General features: G+C 46.8%; 1 protein-coding gene across 1 annotated transcript in view; it reads left to right on the plus strand.

Moving 5' to 3' along the window:
* Nucleotides 1-17776, plus strand: part of LOC128278632 (protein O-mannosyl-transferase Tmtc3) — a 130833-nt gene that overhangs the window by 58591 nt on the left and 54466 nt on the right. The window contains exons 4-5 of the mRNA XM_053017364.1: nucleotides 5096-5195; nucleotides 17365-17480. Of these exons, the coding sequence (XP_052873324.1) occupies nucleotides 5096-5195; nucleotides 17365-17480 (216 nt within the window). The remainder of the gene's footprint in view (nucleotides 1-5095; nucleotides 5196-17364; nucleotides 17481-17776) is intronic.

Genomic DNA, 17776 nt, shown 5'->3' on the forward strand with positions numbered 1-17776 from the left:
CTGCGTTTGCACCGATTGTCGTATTATCTTACTGCACTTAATTAGCTGCAGCACACCGACCGACCTACCACCGTTTCCTGCTTCACCACCCACTTCCCCACGCTAAGGTATCGATTGTTTTGCGCTCCTCCGCCTTTCGTGTCTACGCGTAAACCCGCCAATTATGTTTTAATTCGATTGCCAACGCAAATTACGCTCTCGTATTGGTGTGCCTGTCTGTGAGCAAGTTCTACGATCTGGACAATCCATTTTTCGATCGATTGGCAGCAGGAGCAGCAGCAGTAGTTGCAGGCGGGGGCACGGTTCGACCGGAATCAATTTCGTTGGGCCAGGGTGGACATTCGGTTTAAGGCTTCGGAAATTGTGTAGCATAAAAATGCTCAAAATTAATCATCCAACACCAGCCGTTATCGGGGTTGCCCGAGGCAGGCCTGGCGTGGAAATCAAAGGGACGCGAGGGTGGTAATGGGAAAAGTGTCGGGAAGAAAAGTCGGTGGTCGCTGCGCTCCGGCGGCACCCGGTATTAAGGGCAATAATTGAATTTGGAATTGAACCAACCACACGATCCCCGTTAGATGAACTCGCCGCAAATACCAATTCCGACCAGCGTGCGCACACACACACACAGACAGGCAAGCAGCACTTCCGGATTCGGCACCCGGTCGAAGTAAGGGGCACGAATCGATACCGACGGTGTCTGACTGTCGGGAGCTTAGACCTTCCCGAATGGAAGGATTGAGTCGCCGGAAGGAAATGAGGAAAACTGATTCCAATTTTGGATAAATCTTTTCCCGACTCCATCCTGACTCTCTCTCTCTCTCTCGCTCTAAAGCTCCAACACCCCTTTCAAAGAAAAGAAAGGTGTTGATTGAGTTTTTAATTGCTTGCAGCGAACAGCTTTCTCTGCGAATCCCAGAGAGGCTCCGAAGCTGCTGCTGCGACGAGGAATTAAATTGAGGTTAGGTCATGGTCTGTCGCCATCTAGCGGCGCAAATCTGAGCAAAGCCAATCCGCCAATCTAGGGTGGTCGCGCCTGGCGTAGAAGAAGCTCCATTCGCGGCATGGAAATGGAATTCTATCCAAATGGCGATATAATGGTTTGGCTATTGGAACGTGTTGCTAGACATTGAATTTTGAATCTGGAATGCTCCTTATTAGTCCTATCAAGTACCCGTGTCCGACGTTCGAAGACTTACTTGAGAACTCTTTCGATGAAACTTTTAAACTGAAACTGACGATCCCATCCGAGTCGGGAACCTGTGGGCGATTTTCTCGCTCCTCGCGAAGGCGGCGAGAAAACTGCCACAAAATTACTTAATGCAGCCGTCCACCACCAGCAAGCCACAAGATTATTTTTAGTCAAACCCCTGATCCATTACGCTGCTGCTGTGGTCGGTCGAAAGGTTCGATTCGCACACGGCGGCCACCATCGCGCGGAACATCAGAAAATCATCGTTATTCTGTGTGTGTGTGTGTCGCATCATCATCATCATCAGCGCCCCAGCATGCATCCGTCAGAACCGCATATGCTGCTGCCCTCGTGGCAAAGCGCGGAAAGCGAACCCGACGCCGGTGCAACGGCGTGGAATCCACCAGCCACCATGCGCCTCCATTGGGTTATTTTTCTCTCTCTCTTTCTCTCTGTCGGTGGAAACTAAACCTTTTCCACGATACAGTGCGCCCGGGAAAGCTGATAATTTTCGACCGCCGGCCGGGGTCTAGTTAGCTCCACCGACACCGTTTCGCCGTCCGACCGCGCCAGGGCTTTTGCTGAAATAATAGCAACGTAAATAGGTAATAAATCTTGATTAATGATATTGGATTAGTCTGGGCCACCAGAGCATCGCAGCCGCCCGCTTTTTTGTGGCCATTCGCTTCCCACCAGGGGGACCCACGAGAGCGGGACTCTTGATTCACCGGCTGTCCCTCTAATCCAGTCTCCAGTCGCGTCCCACTGGTCGTTGGTCCAGTTTTCCCGGTGACTGGCGGGCGGGCGACTTTTTGCCGCGAACCCTGCAGAAGTCAACCGGCGGGGATCGTGCGGGGACACCTAGAGGAGGGCTCCGTCTGGCGGGTGATGGACCCGCAGATTAGAGTGCACGGTTGGACGTCGGTCGACCGCCCATCGGGGTGCTGTGGTGGTGGCCAATCACGCAACTAACTGGAAACGGTGGACAAAACCACCGTCACTCTCAAGTCTCACCGTCGAGAGCCAGGTGTTACGTGGTAGTAATGACGACCCCCGCTGGGTGAAACACACTAGACTGCCCTAAATGTTCATGAACAGGGGACATCTTGAGCATTTTCAAAAGCTGTTTTGCAGCTACTTGTGTTGTGTTGTAAAATGGGTCCTCCAGCTCCACCATAAGTGCCTTAGGCTCCTCTGCGTGAGGTTCGCTCAAAAGAAACCACCAACAATGGAGCGACGCATCCACGTTCGCGTCCCTCACTGGGACAAGACACTAGGTCTACGCAAAATAAAACTCCCGAACGATAGATATCATTTGTCATTCCATCAACGTTGCAAAACCTCCCAAAGTCCCCGGCAGGTGGCCAGGCGTTTTTCGTGGGTTAGCCCCTTTATTGCCCCGATGCTCTCACTAATCACGCTATGAATAATGCTGGCCGGAATGTGTGTTCGGAGCGAGTCGGCCCGAGCGAGCTGAGCTGATGGTAAATGGAGCAAGCGCTGATCTTCGGTCCTCGGCCCCATAAAAGGAAGCGCCGCCCGGCTGGCCAGTTACTCTTTTCTGGTGGGCTCGTTCATGAGCATTAAACTAGGCCACAATTTATTACATAAGGTTCTCGGCTGGGTTGGTTGGTCAGACTCCTGTCCGATTCATACAAGATATGCCGAGCCAAGTAGCCGAGGTGCTGGTGGCACATGCTGGTGATGATGCTATTGGTTGTGCGACGGCGGTGCATTTCTAAGAATTTATCTACTTCGGAGTCTGTTGATAGAGCAATGCAGATTCATTACTTTGGTCGCGTTAAAGAGGCCAAGCTAACAGCCTTTTAAATATATTCTAATAATGCAATGGACGCTGTTGAAAGAATAAAGTTTTAATATTTTCATAATGTAGTCAAACCACGTGATTCGAATCTTTATAATAAAAACCGAAACATTAGTTTACTCCTTCGCTATCGATTCCTATTCATTTTTGCTTTGCATCAAACAACGGTTGGAAGGAACAGCAACACGATCTCATCGTGGTCTGCTTCGCTAAGAACAGTAACCCCGAGAATGCTGCTCCAGCGAGAACGGGGATAACCACAAGTGGGATTGGAATTTCAAAAGATAGATCGACTCGGGACACAAATCCGCATATCCTTTGTACTAGCTGCTCTGAAGACCCGATCCCGAGAAAACCAAACCAAAAGACAATGGCCTCCGGACGCAGGACACGTTGTCATTCGCTTCGAGAAACGAGCATGCCGCGTGTATTTTATTGGCCAACCCAGCACAAGCGCAGCGCCTCGTTGGTCTCTCTCTCGTAGGGACGTCGCCATGAATAAATGAGAATTCGGTTTTACGTGTGTAATCCGGCGGGGCCCGCAAGATATCTTCGGCTGAACGGGTGAAGATGAATGCCAGGTGCTTGTCGGCATCGTTCTCCGAGAACGATGTGCAACGGAAGCTGTCGGCACACCGCTCCTAAACAGATAATTCCATCTTAATTGCATCTCGAGCTGTGCAGTGAATCAATTTCCTGGCGGACGTCCTTACAGCGATGCTGTTGTTTTTCATTCCATTTCATGTGTGCGCGTGTGTGTGTGTGTAATCTTGCATACCGAATTGGAGATCACCTTCTCGGTCGAGAAGACGACCTCCACAGACGGGGTTTCGATTGGCATACCAGGGCCGCGTACCTGCGCTCCACCCCGTTTATCGAGATAACGAAGACAGTAATCTTGTTAACAAGTTGTGCACAAAATAAAATCCCTTACGAAATCCTATGCAGCCATGCACTGTGTGGGATTGGAAAAAATGTGCCACAAGGGCACAAGGGTGCGTCAAGGAAATGCCATTCCAGTCATGGTCGCTAAGGAGAGAGGGTCCACGAGGTGTACCCGTGCACCCGTGGCCCGTAGTTCGAAGCTGGGTGCTTCTTCGGTTTGATTTCGTAATTGGATTCTAGCTCCGCTGACGGATTATGGGATCGATGGAAGAATCTCATTACTGCCCGTGGTCCGTTTTCCACCCCTTGAGAGGCGAAAATTAACTTGTCTCCGTTGCATTCGCCTTTGAACTTCTCGTTTGGTTAGTTGTTTCTCTACTGTTCTTTCCTTTGGTTTAATGTTTTTTTTTCATTTTGCTTTACCCATGATCGTGTGTTTTCGTTTTTCAATTGCTCTTTTCCATGTCTGTTTTAGTGATCGATCTTTATTTTGAAAGCCTTTTTGATTTTTTCGATACAGAAACTCGTTTGCGAGTGATATCTTTTTCTTTTTCTTCGTTTATTTATTTATTTTGTACATAATGCCAATTTCTTTATCGCTTGTTGACGGTACGCAACATGCTACCTCATTCAAACGCATTCCATTTGAACAACTAGCCAGCCCGATCGACTAGCGTGTCTCCCAACTACTATTAGCTGCTATGTCCATAAACAACACTCAGGGTAAGAACGTTGGTTCGCGCACTCGGTGACGGGCGAGCTCGCCCGTCTCTCGATTACCGTTTGAGTGCCAAACACCGGGCACGGCGTATCCTTTGCCTCTCCAGAAATGTCATAACGTCGCGAACTGTGCGCGCCGCTCCGTTTCCGTCTACTCCTTGATCCTTGACGGACGGCGACGGGTTGAAGTTTAATTGGTTCGCATCCTTGTTCCAGCGTCGTGCGCCACTCTCGGTACTGATTCGAACCGCTTCCTCGCTGTCGTCGTCGCCGTCATCGTTGTCACGGTGCACTGTTTTCGGTCCTCTAATGTTGCGACTGCAGTCGTGGAGTGGACCAGCCCGAGTGCCGCTGTAACGGTTCGCCACGGTTCTCACCTTTTTATGCATTTCGATAAAAATAATTTTCCACCATTATCGCACTGTTTCCTCAATTTCTCTCTCTCTCTTTCTCTCTCTCTCCCCCTCACGTGCCAGGTGACCGGAGTCGTGGGACGTGCGGAAACGCTCTCGTCCGTGTTTTTCCTGGCGGCATTCATTTTCTACACCAAAGCGACCAGGCGGAAAAAATCCACAGGTATGTGTTGTGTTCTTCGGTTTTTTTTCAGTTTCCAGCCGGTGGACGCTTCGCTACGGGGTGGTAGAGAGCGATTTTGTATGGGTGTCGGGGTGTGGTTTGGGGGTGTAATGTTGCACAAACAAGTGTAATCACCTTCACGGGAACACGAGTGCTGGACAACGTTTCGTTTCGTTTCATTTCTTTTTTTGCTATGCGCTGCGAAAATAAAAACAAATCCACACTATCGAAACTCGAGGCGTGGAAGTGTTGGTTTTTTTTTGGGCTGAACCCCTCGTTCGTAAGGTGTTTGTGGATGGTCAATGCGCTGGAAGCAATTATTGTGAAACAAAATAACACGATAGTGAAAATAGAGTGCAACACAAGAAAAACTAGTGAGCCAGCCTTTGATTATTGCGTGCGCACTGTATACTGTATGTATCGATGTGAATTTAATTTAACGGTTTGTTGGCGTCGTTGTGTTTCCCTTTGAATTTGTATTGTTGGGTCATTCCGTTTTTTATGCGCTTCGTTTTCAATGATCGGTTTTGCCATGTTTTTGGCTCTCAATTTTACTTGAGTGAATTAGTGAAATTTATTATTCGTATTTAAATAGTGTGTTTCTTAAAGCTGAAGATAAGTTTCTTCCAAATTGTGCACATGTATGGGCTCTTTTTGGTTTTATTTGTCTCTTATAATTAATGACTAAATCATTTTTATTTGTTAAATTACATTTAGCTACATTAATGTGGGCTTTAGATGCTTTGTAAGCTGTATATTTGTTTTGATTGTTTGTTTGAGGTTGCATTTTATTTGCAACTGTTCGCTTGTAGAAGTCTTCCAACGGCTTACTCTACAAGTTTTCAGATGTGAACAGTTGATTATTTGCAGTATGCTTTCAGCTTTGTTGGGGCTTCCGGAAACCTTTGTTTAATTTTGTATTCGGATTCGTTTTTTTAATCTTTTTTATCAAGTTTTCTTAGTTTAGGAATAGTTCTTCCTTGTCCTAGATTCTTCGATAGGTGTGTTATTGCTTTTCAGACTTGAAATACTCCAACCATTTACTAATTTATGGCTTTATGCACCATATTAGTGCGTAATTTTGTGCTTCCTCTATGTGTTCAAAGCACATTATTCGTCCCAGAAGATGATGTGTGAGTGGATGACGGAATTTAAACTGCGGAAGCATTTTAAATTGAATTTATCGAAGCGACACACCACCCACCAGCATTGTGCGTAAACTCCAAATTCATATTGTGCAGCATGAACGCGCGCAACGCAGTGTCGCCAGTTGCTGCGCTAATGCAATTCGCCTCCTGGTCGCGCTCAAAAACGGCTACCTAATACGAAATCAATCAATTTAGAAGTGCCGCCTGCGCGCACTGTCACACTTGATCCAATTTCAATCGGATCGTCTGCAACGTAGTTTCAGACCCTGGCCCCACCGTCCCTACCCAAGCAGCGCAACCTACCCCCGCGAGAATTCTGTCTGCCATTCGCCATCAGCCGGAAAATGTGCATCCGTTTCGGGCTTTTTACTCGGGTTCTCAGGCTCACAATATTCGGGCGTTATGCAACAACTGCCCTTCTTCCACCTCCTCCGGGCACACTATAAATTCCCGTAGCGTACCACCCATCCTGCAAAACGTCCCCCAAAACCCGTGGCCGACCAATTTGCTGATTTTACAAGAGCCTGGCAAAATGTGATTAATTATTGAAAATCCGCTCCCTAATGATTTGCTATTCATCGGCAAAATTCCTGGCGCCATTCGCTGCCCTGGCCAGAGGCTGCCACTGAGAGTGGGGCAAACGCCAAACACCAACCCGCCGCCGCGCCCCGCCGCCGCCGCCATTTTGGCATTTCTGTGCGACGAGAGCGCTTTTCCACGTTCGAATGCGCCTGAATGTATGCAAACCGGTCATTATCGATCGGGGACTGTTTGACAACCGTCGTTCTCGACTTCGACAGTCACGGGCGCAGCGTACGGTGCCGTCCACCAAAAGCCATCCCAATTTCGCTCGAAGGCTTAAGGGTGGCCCGGGAAAGCGTAAAAAAATGGATCCCAACCAGTCCTAGCAGAAAATGGATGCTCCAGTACCAAATCGGCGCCATTTTTCATTGGTCGTAGCGCGAGCGGGAAGCCCGGCCGGCGTTGTTGAACTAATGTACAGCCACCGTTCGTGCACTTCATGCCGGCCTCAACCGGGGGTGGTGAGCCGAGAATGGATTGGAATGGATTTGCCTACCACCAGTGCGCCAGTACATGACGCCACTTGGACCTTCTCGCACTTTACACGCTCCCAAATAATCCTGTCTGTCCGTCCTTACGGCGCAATGGTTCGGGCTTGGAAGTTGGAAAAAAAGTGTTTTTTTTGCGATCAAAATTGGAAAACACAAAGAAAATTGTTAAATTTGCGCCGTTGTCAGCCCCTTTTATGTTATTGGTGCTTAATATTTGCACGCAAAACATTGTTTTGTTCGTAACATAGATTGGGAAATTAGCAGAGCTCTCTATGCGTAGGTTTACATTTATCACAAAACTGCCCAAAAACGGCCGCCGAAACTGGGCGCGACGAAGCGCATCATAAGACCTGCTGGAATTAAACCTGTAAACCTGTTCCATCAATCGCCGGCCCCCGAGGTTCCGGTGCCCGAGTTCCCGCGCCGGAAAACTTTTATCCCGCAGCGAACGTGCGTTCGGCGTTGGCTGTTTTTGGCACGGCGGGGGTTTCCTTTCCTCTTTTTGGTTTTTACTTTGTCCTCGTAAAAATGACCATCATTTGCGGGAAAACCCTTTTCGCGCACCGAAAACGGCCCACGGTCGGCCATTATGAGACCTTGCCCGTGCCCGTCGAAACTTTGTCGGAGGTGTCGGACTTCCGGAGTTTTATGTTTCTCGTGTTGGCAAAGTGAAAAAATCGCCCACTATTTGGCGTTTCCGACAGTAGAGGGCGCACACGAGAGTGGTTCGATTTATTCTGCAAAAGGATACGGCTACCGAAAGCTACCGAAAGCGGGTGCCGGTCACCGGGCGATTTCAGAATGTGAGAATGTTAAAATTCTTTTCACACCGAAACGAAATTACAACATTTATCAAGTAAATTACTTGGCCGTGTGGTGGGCAAGCCGTTTGCGGCGCTCCCTCGTTAGCCGTCCTCGGCCGCATTTCCCCCGAACAACCATTTCAAAGTTTTCCATCAAAGTTACGCGCAGTAGCGCAAGAGTCACCAACCGGAGCCAGTTTGTGATTAGAAAAGAGCTAAAAAGAGCGAAGCCAAGGAAAAGTTTGCACCCTCTCACTCGAGGCCAAACAGTTGGCGCGTTCGAGCGAATGTTTCAGTCTTTTTGGCGCTGGTTTCTGTTTCTGCGAGCTCTCGATAACTGTTGGTGAAAGCCAATTTTCAGCGGGCGTAGCCAAAGCAGCAAAACGAAGAGTGAAAATGTGTTTCGGTTATTAAATAAAACTTTATAGTTGCCCTGTAATGGGTAGCACTGAATGCACTCTCTGGTTGTGTCGCCCACAGGGGTTTCCAAAAGCAACGAATAACTATAGTATTATAATTAGCAGCAAGAGAAGAATGTAGGTTGATACATCAATATCAATAGTCTCTAGATAATATAGAGCCCAAATAGGCCATATGCTAAATAAGCCAAAAGGTAGAATCTGTAATTGACGGTAATTCATACCTTTTAAAATTAAACTAGAAAGTATTGTCATGAAAATTACCATAAGTTAAAGTCAAAGAGACTTATTAAGTCTAGTACACGAAGTATCGTATTTGTCAGTCGAGCTGTCAGTGTAGCATACCGATCACGAGGGCAGTCGATGTTGAGAAATCATACAAACTACGTGTGCCCACCCAGCTTGGTACTAAAGTTTTGTTAAATAGTAAAAGTTTCAATAACTCAGCTACGTGGCCACGGCAAGATTACAACAACTGGCGATGTGGATATGACAGGCAAAAGTTTCTAAATTAAGAGAGTTAGTTAGAGAAGTCAGTAAATGAGCACTAAGTAGATGAGCTCTTGCTGTTTCTTTGTAATCTCTCTCGGAACCAGTTCAGCACCGCTGTCACCGTTGGGCGTCCAAGGTTCATATAAAATGACAGCGAAGGATTCACGTGCAAAAAAGACTTACTAGAAAAAGCAAGCAAACATTCTAACCGTAATATGAAATCATAATGCTTGAAGTGGAAGCCTGAACGATTCGCTGGACGGTTACTTCTTCTCGGCGTTACTTTTTTCGGCACTACATCTGCCGCGAGGAACTGTGGGTAGAATCAATTAAAAAACAAACTACGGAAAAGGACGTTGCTTTTCGGTTGGTGACCCAGAAAAGCCTAGCCACTCCGGTTGCTTACGCGAGACATCTTTGCCCAGGAAATAACCTTCTCGATCCTGCTTCGCAAGACGTGGATCGTGTCAGCAGTGTTTGCTCTGCTCTCATCGATGGCTTCGGTTCTCAGGCGCGTTGTTTGCACCAAATGCACCACTCTGCCTTTTATAAAGTGTTACAGTGTCGAAAATTACCCTCAAAAATCCATTTCAAGGGTGAGCCTTTCAGCCCATCACGGGTAATGGTAACTGTTTCACCAAGAGCATGCAGAGCATCAATCGAGGTCTGCTGCTGGCGTCTCTGAACTCACTTTGAACAGCACGCCTGCATCAAACTGCAACCATCAAACCTCCGAACCTATTTTCACTCTCCGGAATAAATTCAAATATGGCCGGAGCGTGGTTTGTACAAATTATTCCAAAAAATCTTGAAAACGAAAACTTGCAAATCCCCGTATCTGCAAAGCACGCCCGGCGGGAGTTGAGATTTGAGTGTAAGTAAAAGCACCGCTGTGCATCGGCGTCGCAGTCGGGAATCTCGGGGAAAACCTCGCCAAAAGTGGAGAGCGATTTTCACACGAACGACGAACGGTTCCAAATCGCACTTGCCACTACACTGCAATTCCCGCGGTACTCGGGCGATAGTGGGGCCCTCCCCGGGTTGCCAACTGGGGGTCGGCAAGAGCGGGTGAAGAAACGAATCCCAGAAGCTTCTTCTCCGGCAGCACTCGGGGCTCGGTCGAGAAAATAAACTTTCATTTTTATCGCCCTCGCCGGCGTCATCGCGGAGCTTGAGCGCCAGGGTGCTGCAGTTCGCAAATGCATCTGTGGCAGGAGTGCAGCGCCGGCGGCAGGACCAACATCATTAGGGGCTCTTGGGTGAAGTAGCTCGGCGCTCAGTCACGTTGCCAGAGAAGGGTGGCCGAAGCCACCGACAACAACTGGTTGCCAAACACTTACGGCGTACCGGGGGCTCTCTTCGTCGTGAAATAGGACGAAAAAGCGGGCAGAGCTTCCTCTTCATCCGCGCAAGATGGCGGCTGAGTTGGTGTAAAGCATTAAACCTCGGACTGATGGTCGAGCTTTTTGTCGGCGAATGAAGAGCGATAGATAGAGATGGGTGTGTGGATGTAAGCGTATCTGCGCGTTGCCAGGACTGCAGCGAAATGTGTCTAGCATAAGCATAACTTCCTTTAAAACAACGAACCTCGTACGGCATCGCTCAATAAGTGGTTAAGCTAGCAATTGTTAAGCTCAATCGTTCAAAATAATGTTAATTCGTTATGAAAATTACACAAAAAGAAATGTGCATTAGATTGGTGCCTCGGAAATCGATTAATTGGCGAATTACACTTGTTACAAAATATTCTTGTCCATATTCTTTGCAAATGTTTATCTGGTCCGAATACGCGATTTCCATGTTCTATTTTCAAATTATTTTCTAAATCTATATGGTTTTCAAAAAAATTCTGGTAGAAGTTGAAACGAAAGCTGTTTTTTCAATAAAAACAGTTATTTAAAGTTTGTAGTACACGCCCATCTTAAGCAGTTTTTGACCCACGACATATGTATATTACTTCACCACAAGATGCAGAGAACGGTGGAGACAGACAGAGAGCGACAGACATAAGAGCACTCAAGTGAGGGTCCATGAAAGTCCATCGCTTCGAGTTCGAAGATTCGGCATTCCATCGGTCCATCCTGCGTTATCCTTTTTGCCGTTGTTCTCGCCCTCGGAAAGTGTGATTTATTTACGACAGCCTTTTTGGCAAAGTGGCAATACCGCCAACGACTGCAGCAGATGCATGCTCCGATCGCAAGTAATGCCGCGCTTCGCCAACCCGCCACTAAAGTTGGGACACTTGGGTGGCACCGGTGCAGTGCCTGTGGGGGATGCCTTCTTGGATGAGTAATTGAATATTTTTAGCAAACTGCAACCCCAGCCAGCGGTCGGATCGATACTGCAGATGGAAAAAGAAACCTTCACACGACGAAATACGAAACAAAAACCAGAAACATTCGCTGCAGCAACACAGGATGTGAAGCTGACATCCTGTGACATGTTGCGAAGCACACAACAACAAAAACAACCCAGCCCGGGGCCGGGGCACCCACACGCCCATCAGCGTTTGGCAGCACACCAGCAGCAGCAGCTAAATTCGATCGTGTAACACATTACGCTGGAGTGTAATGAACATAAACTGCATAAAAGCATCGACAGGAAGAGAAAAAAAACAGCCAACGAAAACGAATCCCCTTCTGCTGTTGCGGCAAGAAGCTCGCTTCTTCGTGCCTGTCCATTACTCTTACTTATCAACTTCTTCGTCTTCGTTGCTGCGAATATTGCAACATAAAACCGGGGGCACTACGGTGCACATTCGCTGCAACTGCTGCAGTTGCTGCCGCACGCTTATGAGCGTACCGAAAAGTTTTATGAGCCGTTTGCGTTCTCACGTTTGCGCTGCTGCGTTTGGAGCAAAAACGCGCCAAAACGGGCAACTCCCTTCTGAACACAAGACGACACAAAAGTGAACGAAGGAATCTTGCCAACGAACTTGGGGTGGTCTGCTGCGTTCTCCTCCCCGCTGGCCATTGCGTGCCGATGTTTATGAGTTTAATTTTCTTCATTCGGGTAAATTTGGCGTAGCTAAAATGCTGCTGCTGTTACTGCTGCTGCTGATAGTTGAATCAAAGCAGTTTTTTGCAACATTTCCATTCTTTACTCGGAAAGGTTATGTTTAGTGTGGCGGGTGTTTTGCTGGGTTCGTGCCCGGAATGCTTCGGAGTTTGACGGCCGGAACAGGGTTGTCGTGAAAAGAAACGATAAATTGGAAATATCGACATTAATGTGAAAGGAAAAGAAATTCGTTTTGTTGGTTTTTACTACTTTTTTGTAGAAATAACACACCTTTTGTGTGTAAGCGGGTTCCGTAACTAGCTGAAAAAGGCACCTAAATTATGTAACTTGTGTTGGAAAATTTTACTTTTTCTTTTATGCTTTAACTATGCACTCTTTTATTAACTATGCATAAACATCTTCACATCTTAACTTTTAAGATTTTTTTTGTACTTTTCAATCGTAATTTTAAACTAAATATTTGATTTACTTTTTAACCTTCTCTAGGTTTTATTATTTCTAGGTATTGACCCCCGCTGATAGAGCAGTCGGTAACGCTCTTCGCTGTCAGCGCAGCTGGCCGTGGTTCGAATCCCGGGATCGGTTGTAACTCAACCGGCCATGGTTTCGATTCCCGATACCGGCGTGACAGGGGGGTTGGCGCGGGGCTAACAATCCCGTCCGTAAAAAATTAAAAGTTACAGAAGAGCATCAGAGATTAACATTGTCTCTGGTGCCAGGCCAAGACTGCTCAGCGGTTGTAGCGCCAAAAGAAGAAGGTTTTATTTGTTAAACCCGTTTTTTTATGTTTTACTAAAATCACACTCGGAATATATTAGTGAGAATTGCTTAATTTCTTTGTTCATTTGTTTTTTATCGTTGGTTGATTTTTTGTATTTTCTCCTGTCCGCCAGAAACGTTTACAGAAAAGAAAGTTTAATTGATTTTTCAATTAAACATTCAATGTCTTTTGGGGAGGCATGTCTTTGTTTCGTCAAAGCTTTTCTTTGCCAGTTCGTACAATAAAAATTGTTCACCTTCGGTGTCATTGTTAGTCCACCATACTCCACCATACCATAACGTCCCGTGGCTCACTGTTCGCCGAGAGATTCTTGGCAAGCTTGCGTTCGCTTTCAAATCGTTGCCCAATATGTGTGATATATTAAAACGACCAAGCCAACCATTTTGGAAACGAAATGCAGCGATAAAAACCCGTTTTCTATATATATCGGGTCCCATTTCTGGTATTATTACTTTCCTCTCGGGTTGTGTTTTCTAACAGAATTACTTTACCACGCTACCGAGTATAACTATAAGCCATTGCGTTTCGGGTGTTTCACTTCCTAACGCCAAAAGTAAGCAAACGAAGACGAAAATCTTGAGATTGATTAGAAGAAAACACTTAGAAGACCGCCGGCGGAAACGTCGAGATGGCGAACCATTTTTCACTGTCGCATTCGCATCACCGGCAGCGATCGAAAGGACGGAATCAGGCGACATTGACAAACGTCGTCGCCTCGGTCGCGGTTGCCGCAAACCCCAACGTAATCCCCTGCGTGAAGAGGAACCTCAAGCTAACTCAATTGATCTTGACGCTTTGGCCCACAGTATTCCTTCTCGATAATGGACGGAACTATTTCTTTTCCGAACGCGCGCGAACGTGTTCACATCTTCGGGACTTTGACGACGCGTGAACGCCACCCCGTAACGGTGTCAATTTTTCTTCACTTTGGAACTTTGGAAGTTCGCGCCATTGTCGAAATATGCGTGGAAAGTGTAACAATGAACAGTCGAACGGAAACCGAAAAATATTGGAAAGCCGTTTCATGATGATGGTTCTCAAGACGATGTTTTAAGATGCGCAGATAAGAAAGTGTTAAGTGAAGTTGATGAAAATGTCAATATTTCACTTCTTTTCCATTACTATGTTCCCACTTTGTATTTGTTTTTGATGGAAATAGAGGAAACGGTGTACGGTTCGGAAGTAACATTTTACACTATTTTGCCTGACATTGTGTCATTTGCAGAACTGTTTGTACAAACAGGATCGCGTGAGCCTCAGTCTTATCTTCGTCACTTCGAAACGGTATCAGGTGTTCCAGCGCGCATACAAATAGTCAAAGATTTAGTGTTTTTGCATACTATTTTTTTCCTTAGATCTTTGTCGTCCCAAACCCCATCATTATGGTTCCTCGCGCAACGATAACAATGTTGGTCATCGAAATTAGCTGGATATTATTTTTAATTACATGCAAATTTTCTGTAGATCAAATTACTGACTGACCACCGCCGCCTGGAACACGGCCAATTGGGGCGAGTGCGCCCCCGGGGTCAGTGGCAGCCGCCTTGCCACGGTCACTTTACCAGGACGCAGGACGGACAATTAAAGCCTTGCTTTTCTCCTAGTAATTAGCTGCTTCATAATTGGATCATTATATTTCTTCATACTTTAATTAGGGCTCATCAAACAAACGGATCCTTTTCGACGTTTGAGCGGCAAATACGAATGCGGGAAGCAGCAGCGCGTTCGCGTAGCATTAGGGGCTCAGTTAATTACTCTACTGCACGGGCGAACAGGAAGAAGTAATTTCTCGCTCTTTTTTTACTTAAATTTGTGTCCCTTTTTCCGCCTTGGTCAACCTTTTTGCGTTCTAAACAATGCCAAAGAAGAGACCCGTAAGTTGTCCTAAGTAAACAGCTGCGACCGTGAGTGTGACGTTCTTCGAATCAAACAACCGCCAGCCTGTGGTGAGTTTTGTAACTCGCGACAACGCGGGTTCCCGCAAATTGCATCCTTGTTTGAGTCGCTGATTAAATTGATTGTACGTTTGGCTTGGCGTCCACGTAATAGGCGATCGGTCTAATGATGGATCGTTTTCGGCGAGGGCCTACAAGTAAATATTAAAACATAACTTTTTTGAAACGATAAATTTAGGCCTTATAATGTTTTTTTTTTTTGTTTCGTATTTGACTTAGAAACTCAAGCACATAAATTACTATGATTTTATTTTTAAACACCGCACAATAAATGATAAACATGAACTAAAAAATCAAAACAAACAGAACTGTTTTGCCATTTACGAACAAAAAGTGGAAATGAAAAACAGTCTAACAATTTCTGGAATCAAAAGCTTCAATACTGTTAGTGTTATCCATCATCACGCCAGGATTCCGATAAATCTGAGATTTAAATAGCGTTAAACGGTAGCTAGCTAATAGCTGAGAGTAGCCCGATCGTAATAAGTACATCATAACAATGTAACAACCACGCAATTTAATAGATATCTGCCAGGAACGCCGTTATCTATCTGTTTTACGCCGCCAACTGGAGCTTTACCACTTTGTTACATTCACAATGGATACCTGACGCAATTGTAGGAATGCCATAGAATTGTAACTCATAAATACCATTAACTCCATAAACCAGTGCAACCGTAGTTACTGCGCTGTAGGTAAAATTTGCATTTTAGCTGCTCAGCGAAGGACCGACCTGTGCACGAAGGTGATTATGAACACCGAGAACATGTGGAATGTTTTTTCAAAGTTTACTTTATTGCCGAGATTGATCTCTACGCCCGAGTTGCCCTAGCCCCAGAACGGCTTCTTGTGCTCCTTCTTCAGGAGCACGGTGAACGGCACCGGCTTCTCGACGTACACTGGCTCCTTCACGTACACTGTGTATGGCTTGTCGACATGAACTGCGTATGGCTTCGGGACCTCGACGTACTCCTTCTGGTAGACGGGCACTTCCACGGGCACCTTCACCTCCACCGGATACGGACGATCCACGTGGACTGGAACCTTCCGCTCCACGTACACGGGGTACTTCTTCTCAACAACGACTGGGACCTTCTTTTCGACCTCAACTGGGTACGGAACCTTCACGTGCACCGGAATGCGTTTCTCGACCTCGACCGTGTACGGCACCGGGACCTTCTCCGTGATGACCTTCTTCACCTCCTTCTCGGTGGAGTAGTGGTGGCCGTAGTAGTGCTGCTGCGGCAATTCCTGCTGCTGATGGCCATAATGCTGTTGATGTTCGTAGTGCTGTTGATGCTCGATGACCTGCTGATGCTGGTGCGACTGCTTATGGTGGTCGTAGGCTTGCTGGTGATGCGGGTAAAGCTGCTGCTGATGGTTGTCGTAGGTCTGCTGATGGTGGTCGTAGGTCTGCTGATGGTCGTAGGCCTGCTGCTGATGGTGGTGAGGCTGCTGATGGTCGTACCCATAGCTTTCGTAGCCCTCCTGCTGTTCCGAGCCCAGCTCCCACAGTCCACGCTTGTCCTTCTTGGAGTCGTCGACTGGCGCCGCACTGGCTAGGGCCAGGGCCACAAAGAACACGATGAACGCCTGTGACAGAGAACCCGAACTCATGATGTGGGACCTACGGAATTGATCACCTACGGAATTGGGCTTACCTTCATGTCTGCCTGCTGATTGTTTGGTGTCTACCGTCTACGTGCTTCAGTGAACGATCACAACCGAATGATGGTTCCTCTTCGGCCGAACCTGATCTTATATACACCAGTACACCATTGACCAGTGTACCAATAGCCACCCTTTTTGCCACAGTAAAAGAGAGACACACAAGCAAACCATCTTCTTTGGCCCGTTTTCGGGTTTTTGGCGCTACCAGAGGCTTTGCGTTGCAATGATAAACGCATCCAACCGAGCCGAATCGAAGCAACCGAATTAGAAATGGGCTCTTATTGCTATCACCCATCGCCCACCACCGGGGTCATTGGTTCGTGTTTGGTGGCATTTTCCTCCGCCGGTTGTGTCTTTCGCGTCTCAGCTCCGGGTAAAAAGCAACTCCGTTTGTACCACCTACATTTCTAGCAACCCCTTTCTCTAGCAGTTGAGACACTTTATCCGAGTCGGATCGGATTTCGATAACAGTTTACAACTGTTGCAGTAACTGCTTTTACTTTTCATATATTATTGAACGAATTGCGCATCAATTGAGCCGTGATTGAGTAACACAAGTGTCACATTTATTACCGTTATTGATTAGTTAAACATTCTTTTTTATATTCTCCTTTCATCTCTTTTCTTTCACTTCAATTGTTCAGTATTATGTGTTCTAATGATGCTATTTTAGCTTATTTTATGTATTTTATGTACTCAATAACATTTTCATATTACTGTTTTCTCCACTGACTCTCTGAAGCTGTATTGTACATTAGCAAACGTAACCGAATTACTTCTTTTTCCGTTCCGTTTGTTTTTTTTTCTAGGCTGGCGCTACCTCTGCCTTTCGATGCTGTTCGTCGCGACGGCGATGCTGTGCAAGGAGCAGGGCATCACAATTACGGGCGTGTGTGCGATCTACGAAATCTTCGTCGCCCAAAAGGTAAGACGCCACCTTCGGCAACTTGGGTCCTCGTGTGTTTGGATTCCTGAGGGCACAACTCGTTCACTCCCGAAATACTTTGTCTCGCATTCTAACCTCAAATTTCTTTCCAACTTTCTCGGGCCGAGCCGACAGGCCAAGAATTCGGCCAAGAAACTCCGCTCCACTTCGCGGTAGAGCCGTGCGGGGTGGGAAATGAAGTGATTCATGGTAATCGCGCGCGCGCCGACGGTTTCTTCGTGTCGGCCCACGCCAGACGCGGTGGGCTGCAAGAATGTAGCATCCGCTGCGCACGC

The sequence above is a fragment of the Anopheles cruzii genome, chromosome 2 (genome assembly GCF_943734635.1).
Source record: "Anopheles cruzii chromosome 2, idAnoCruzAS_RS32_06, whole genome shotgun sequence".
Taxonomy (NCBI): domain Eukaryota; kingdom Metazoa; phylum Arthropoda; class Insecta; order Diptera; family Culicidae; genus Anopheles; species Anopheles cruzii.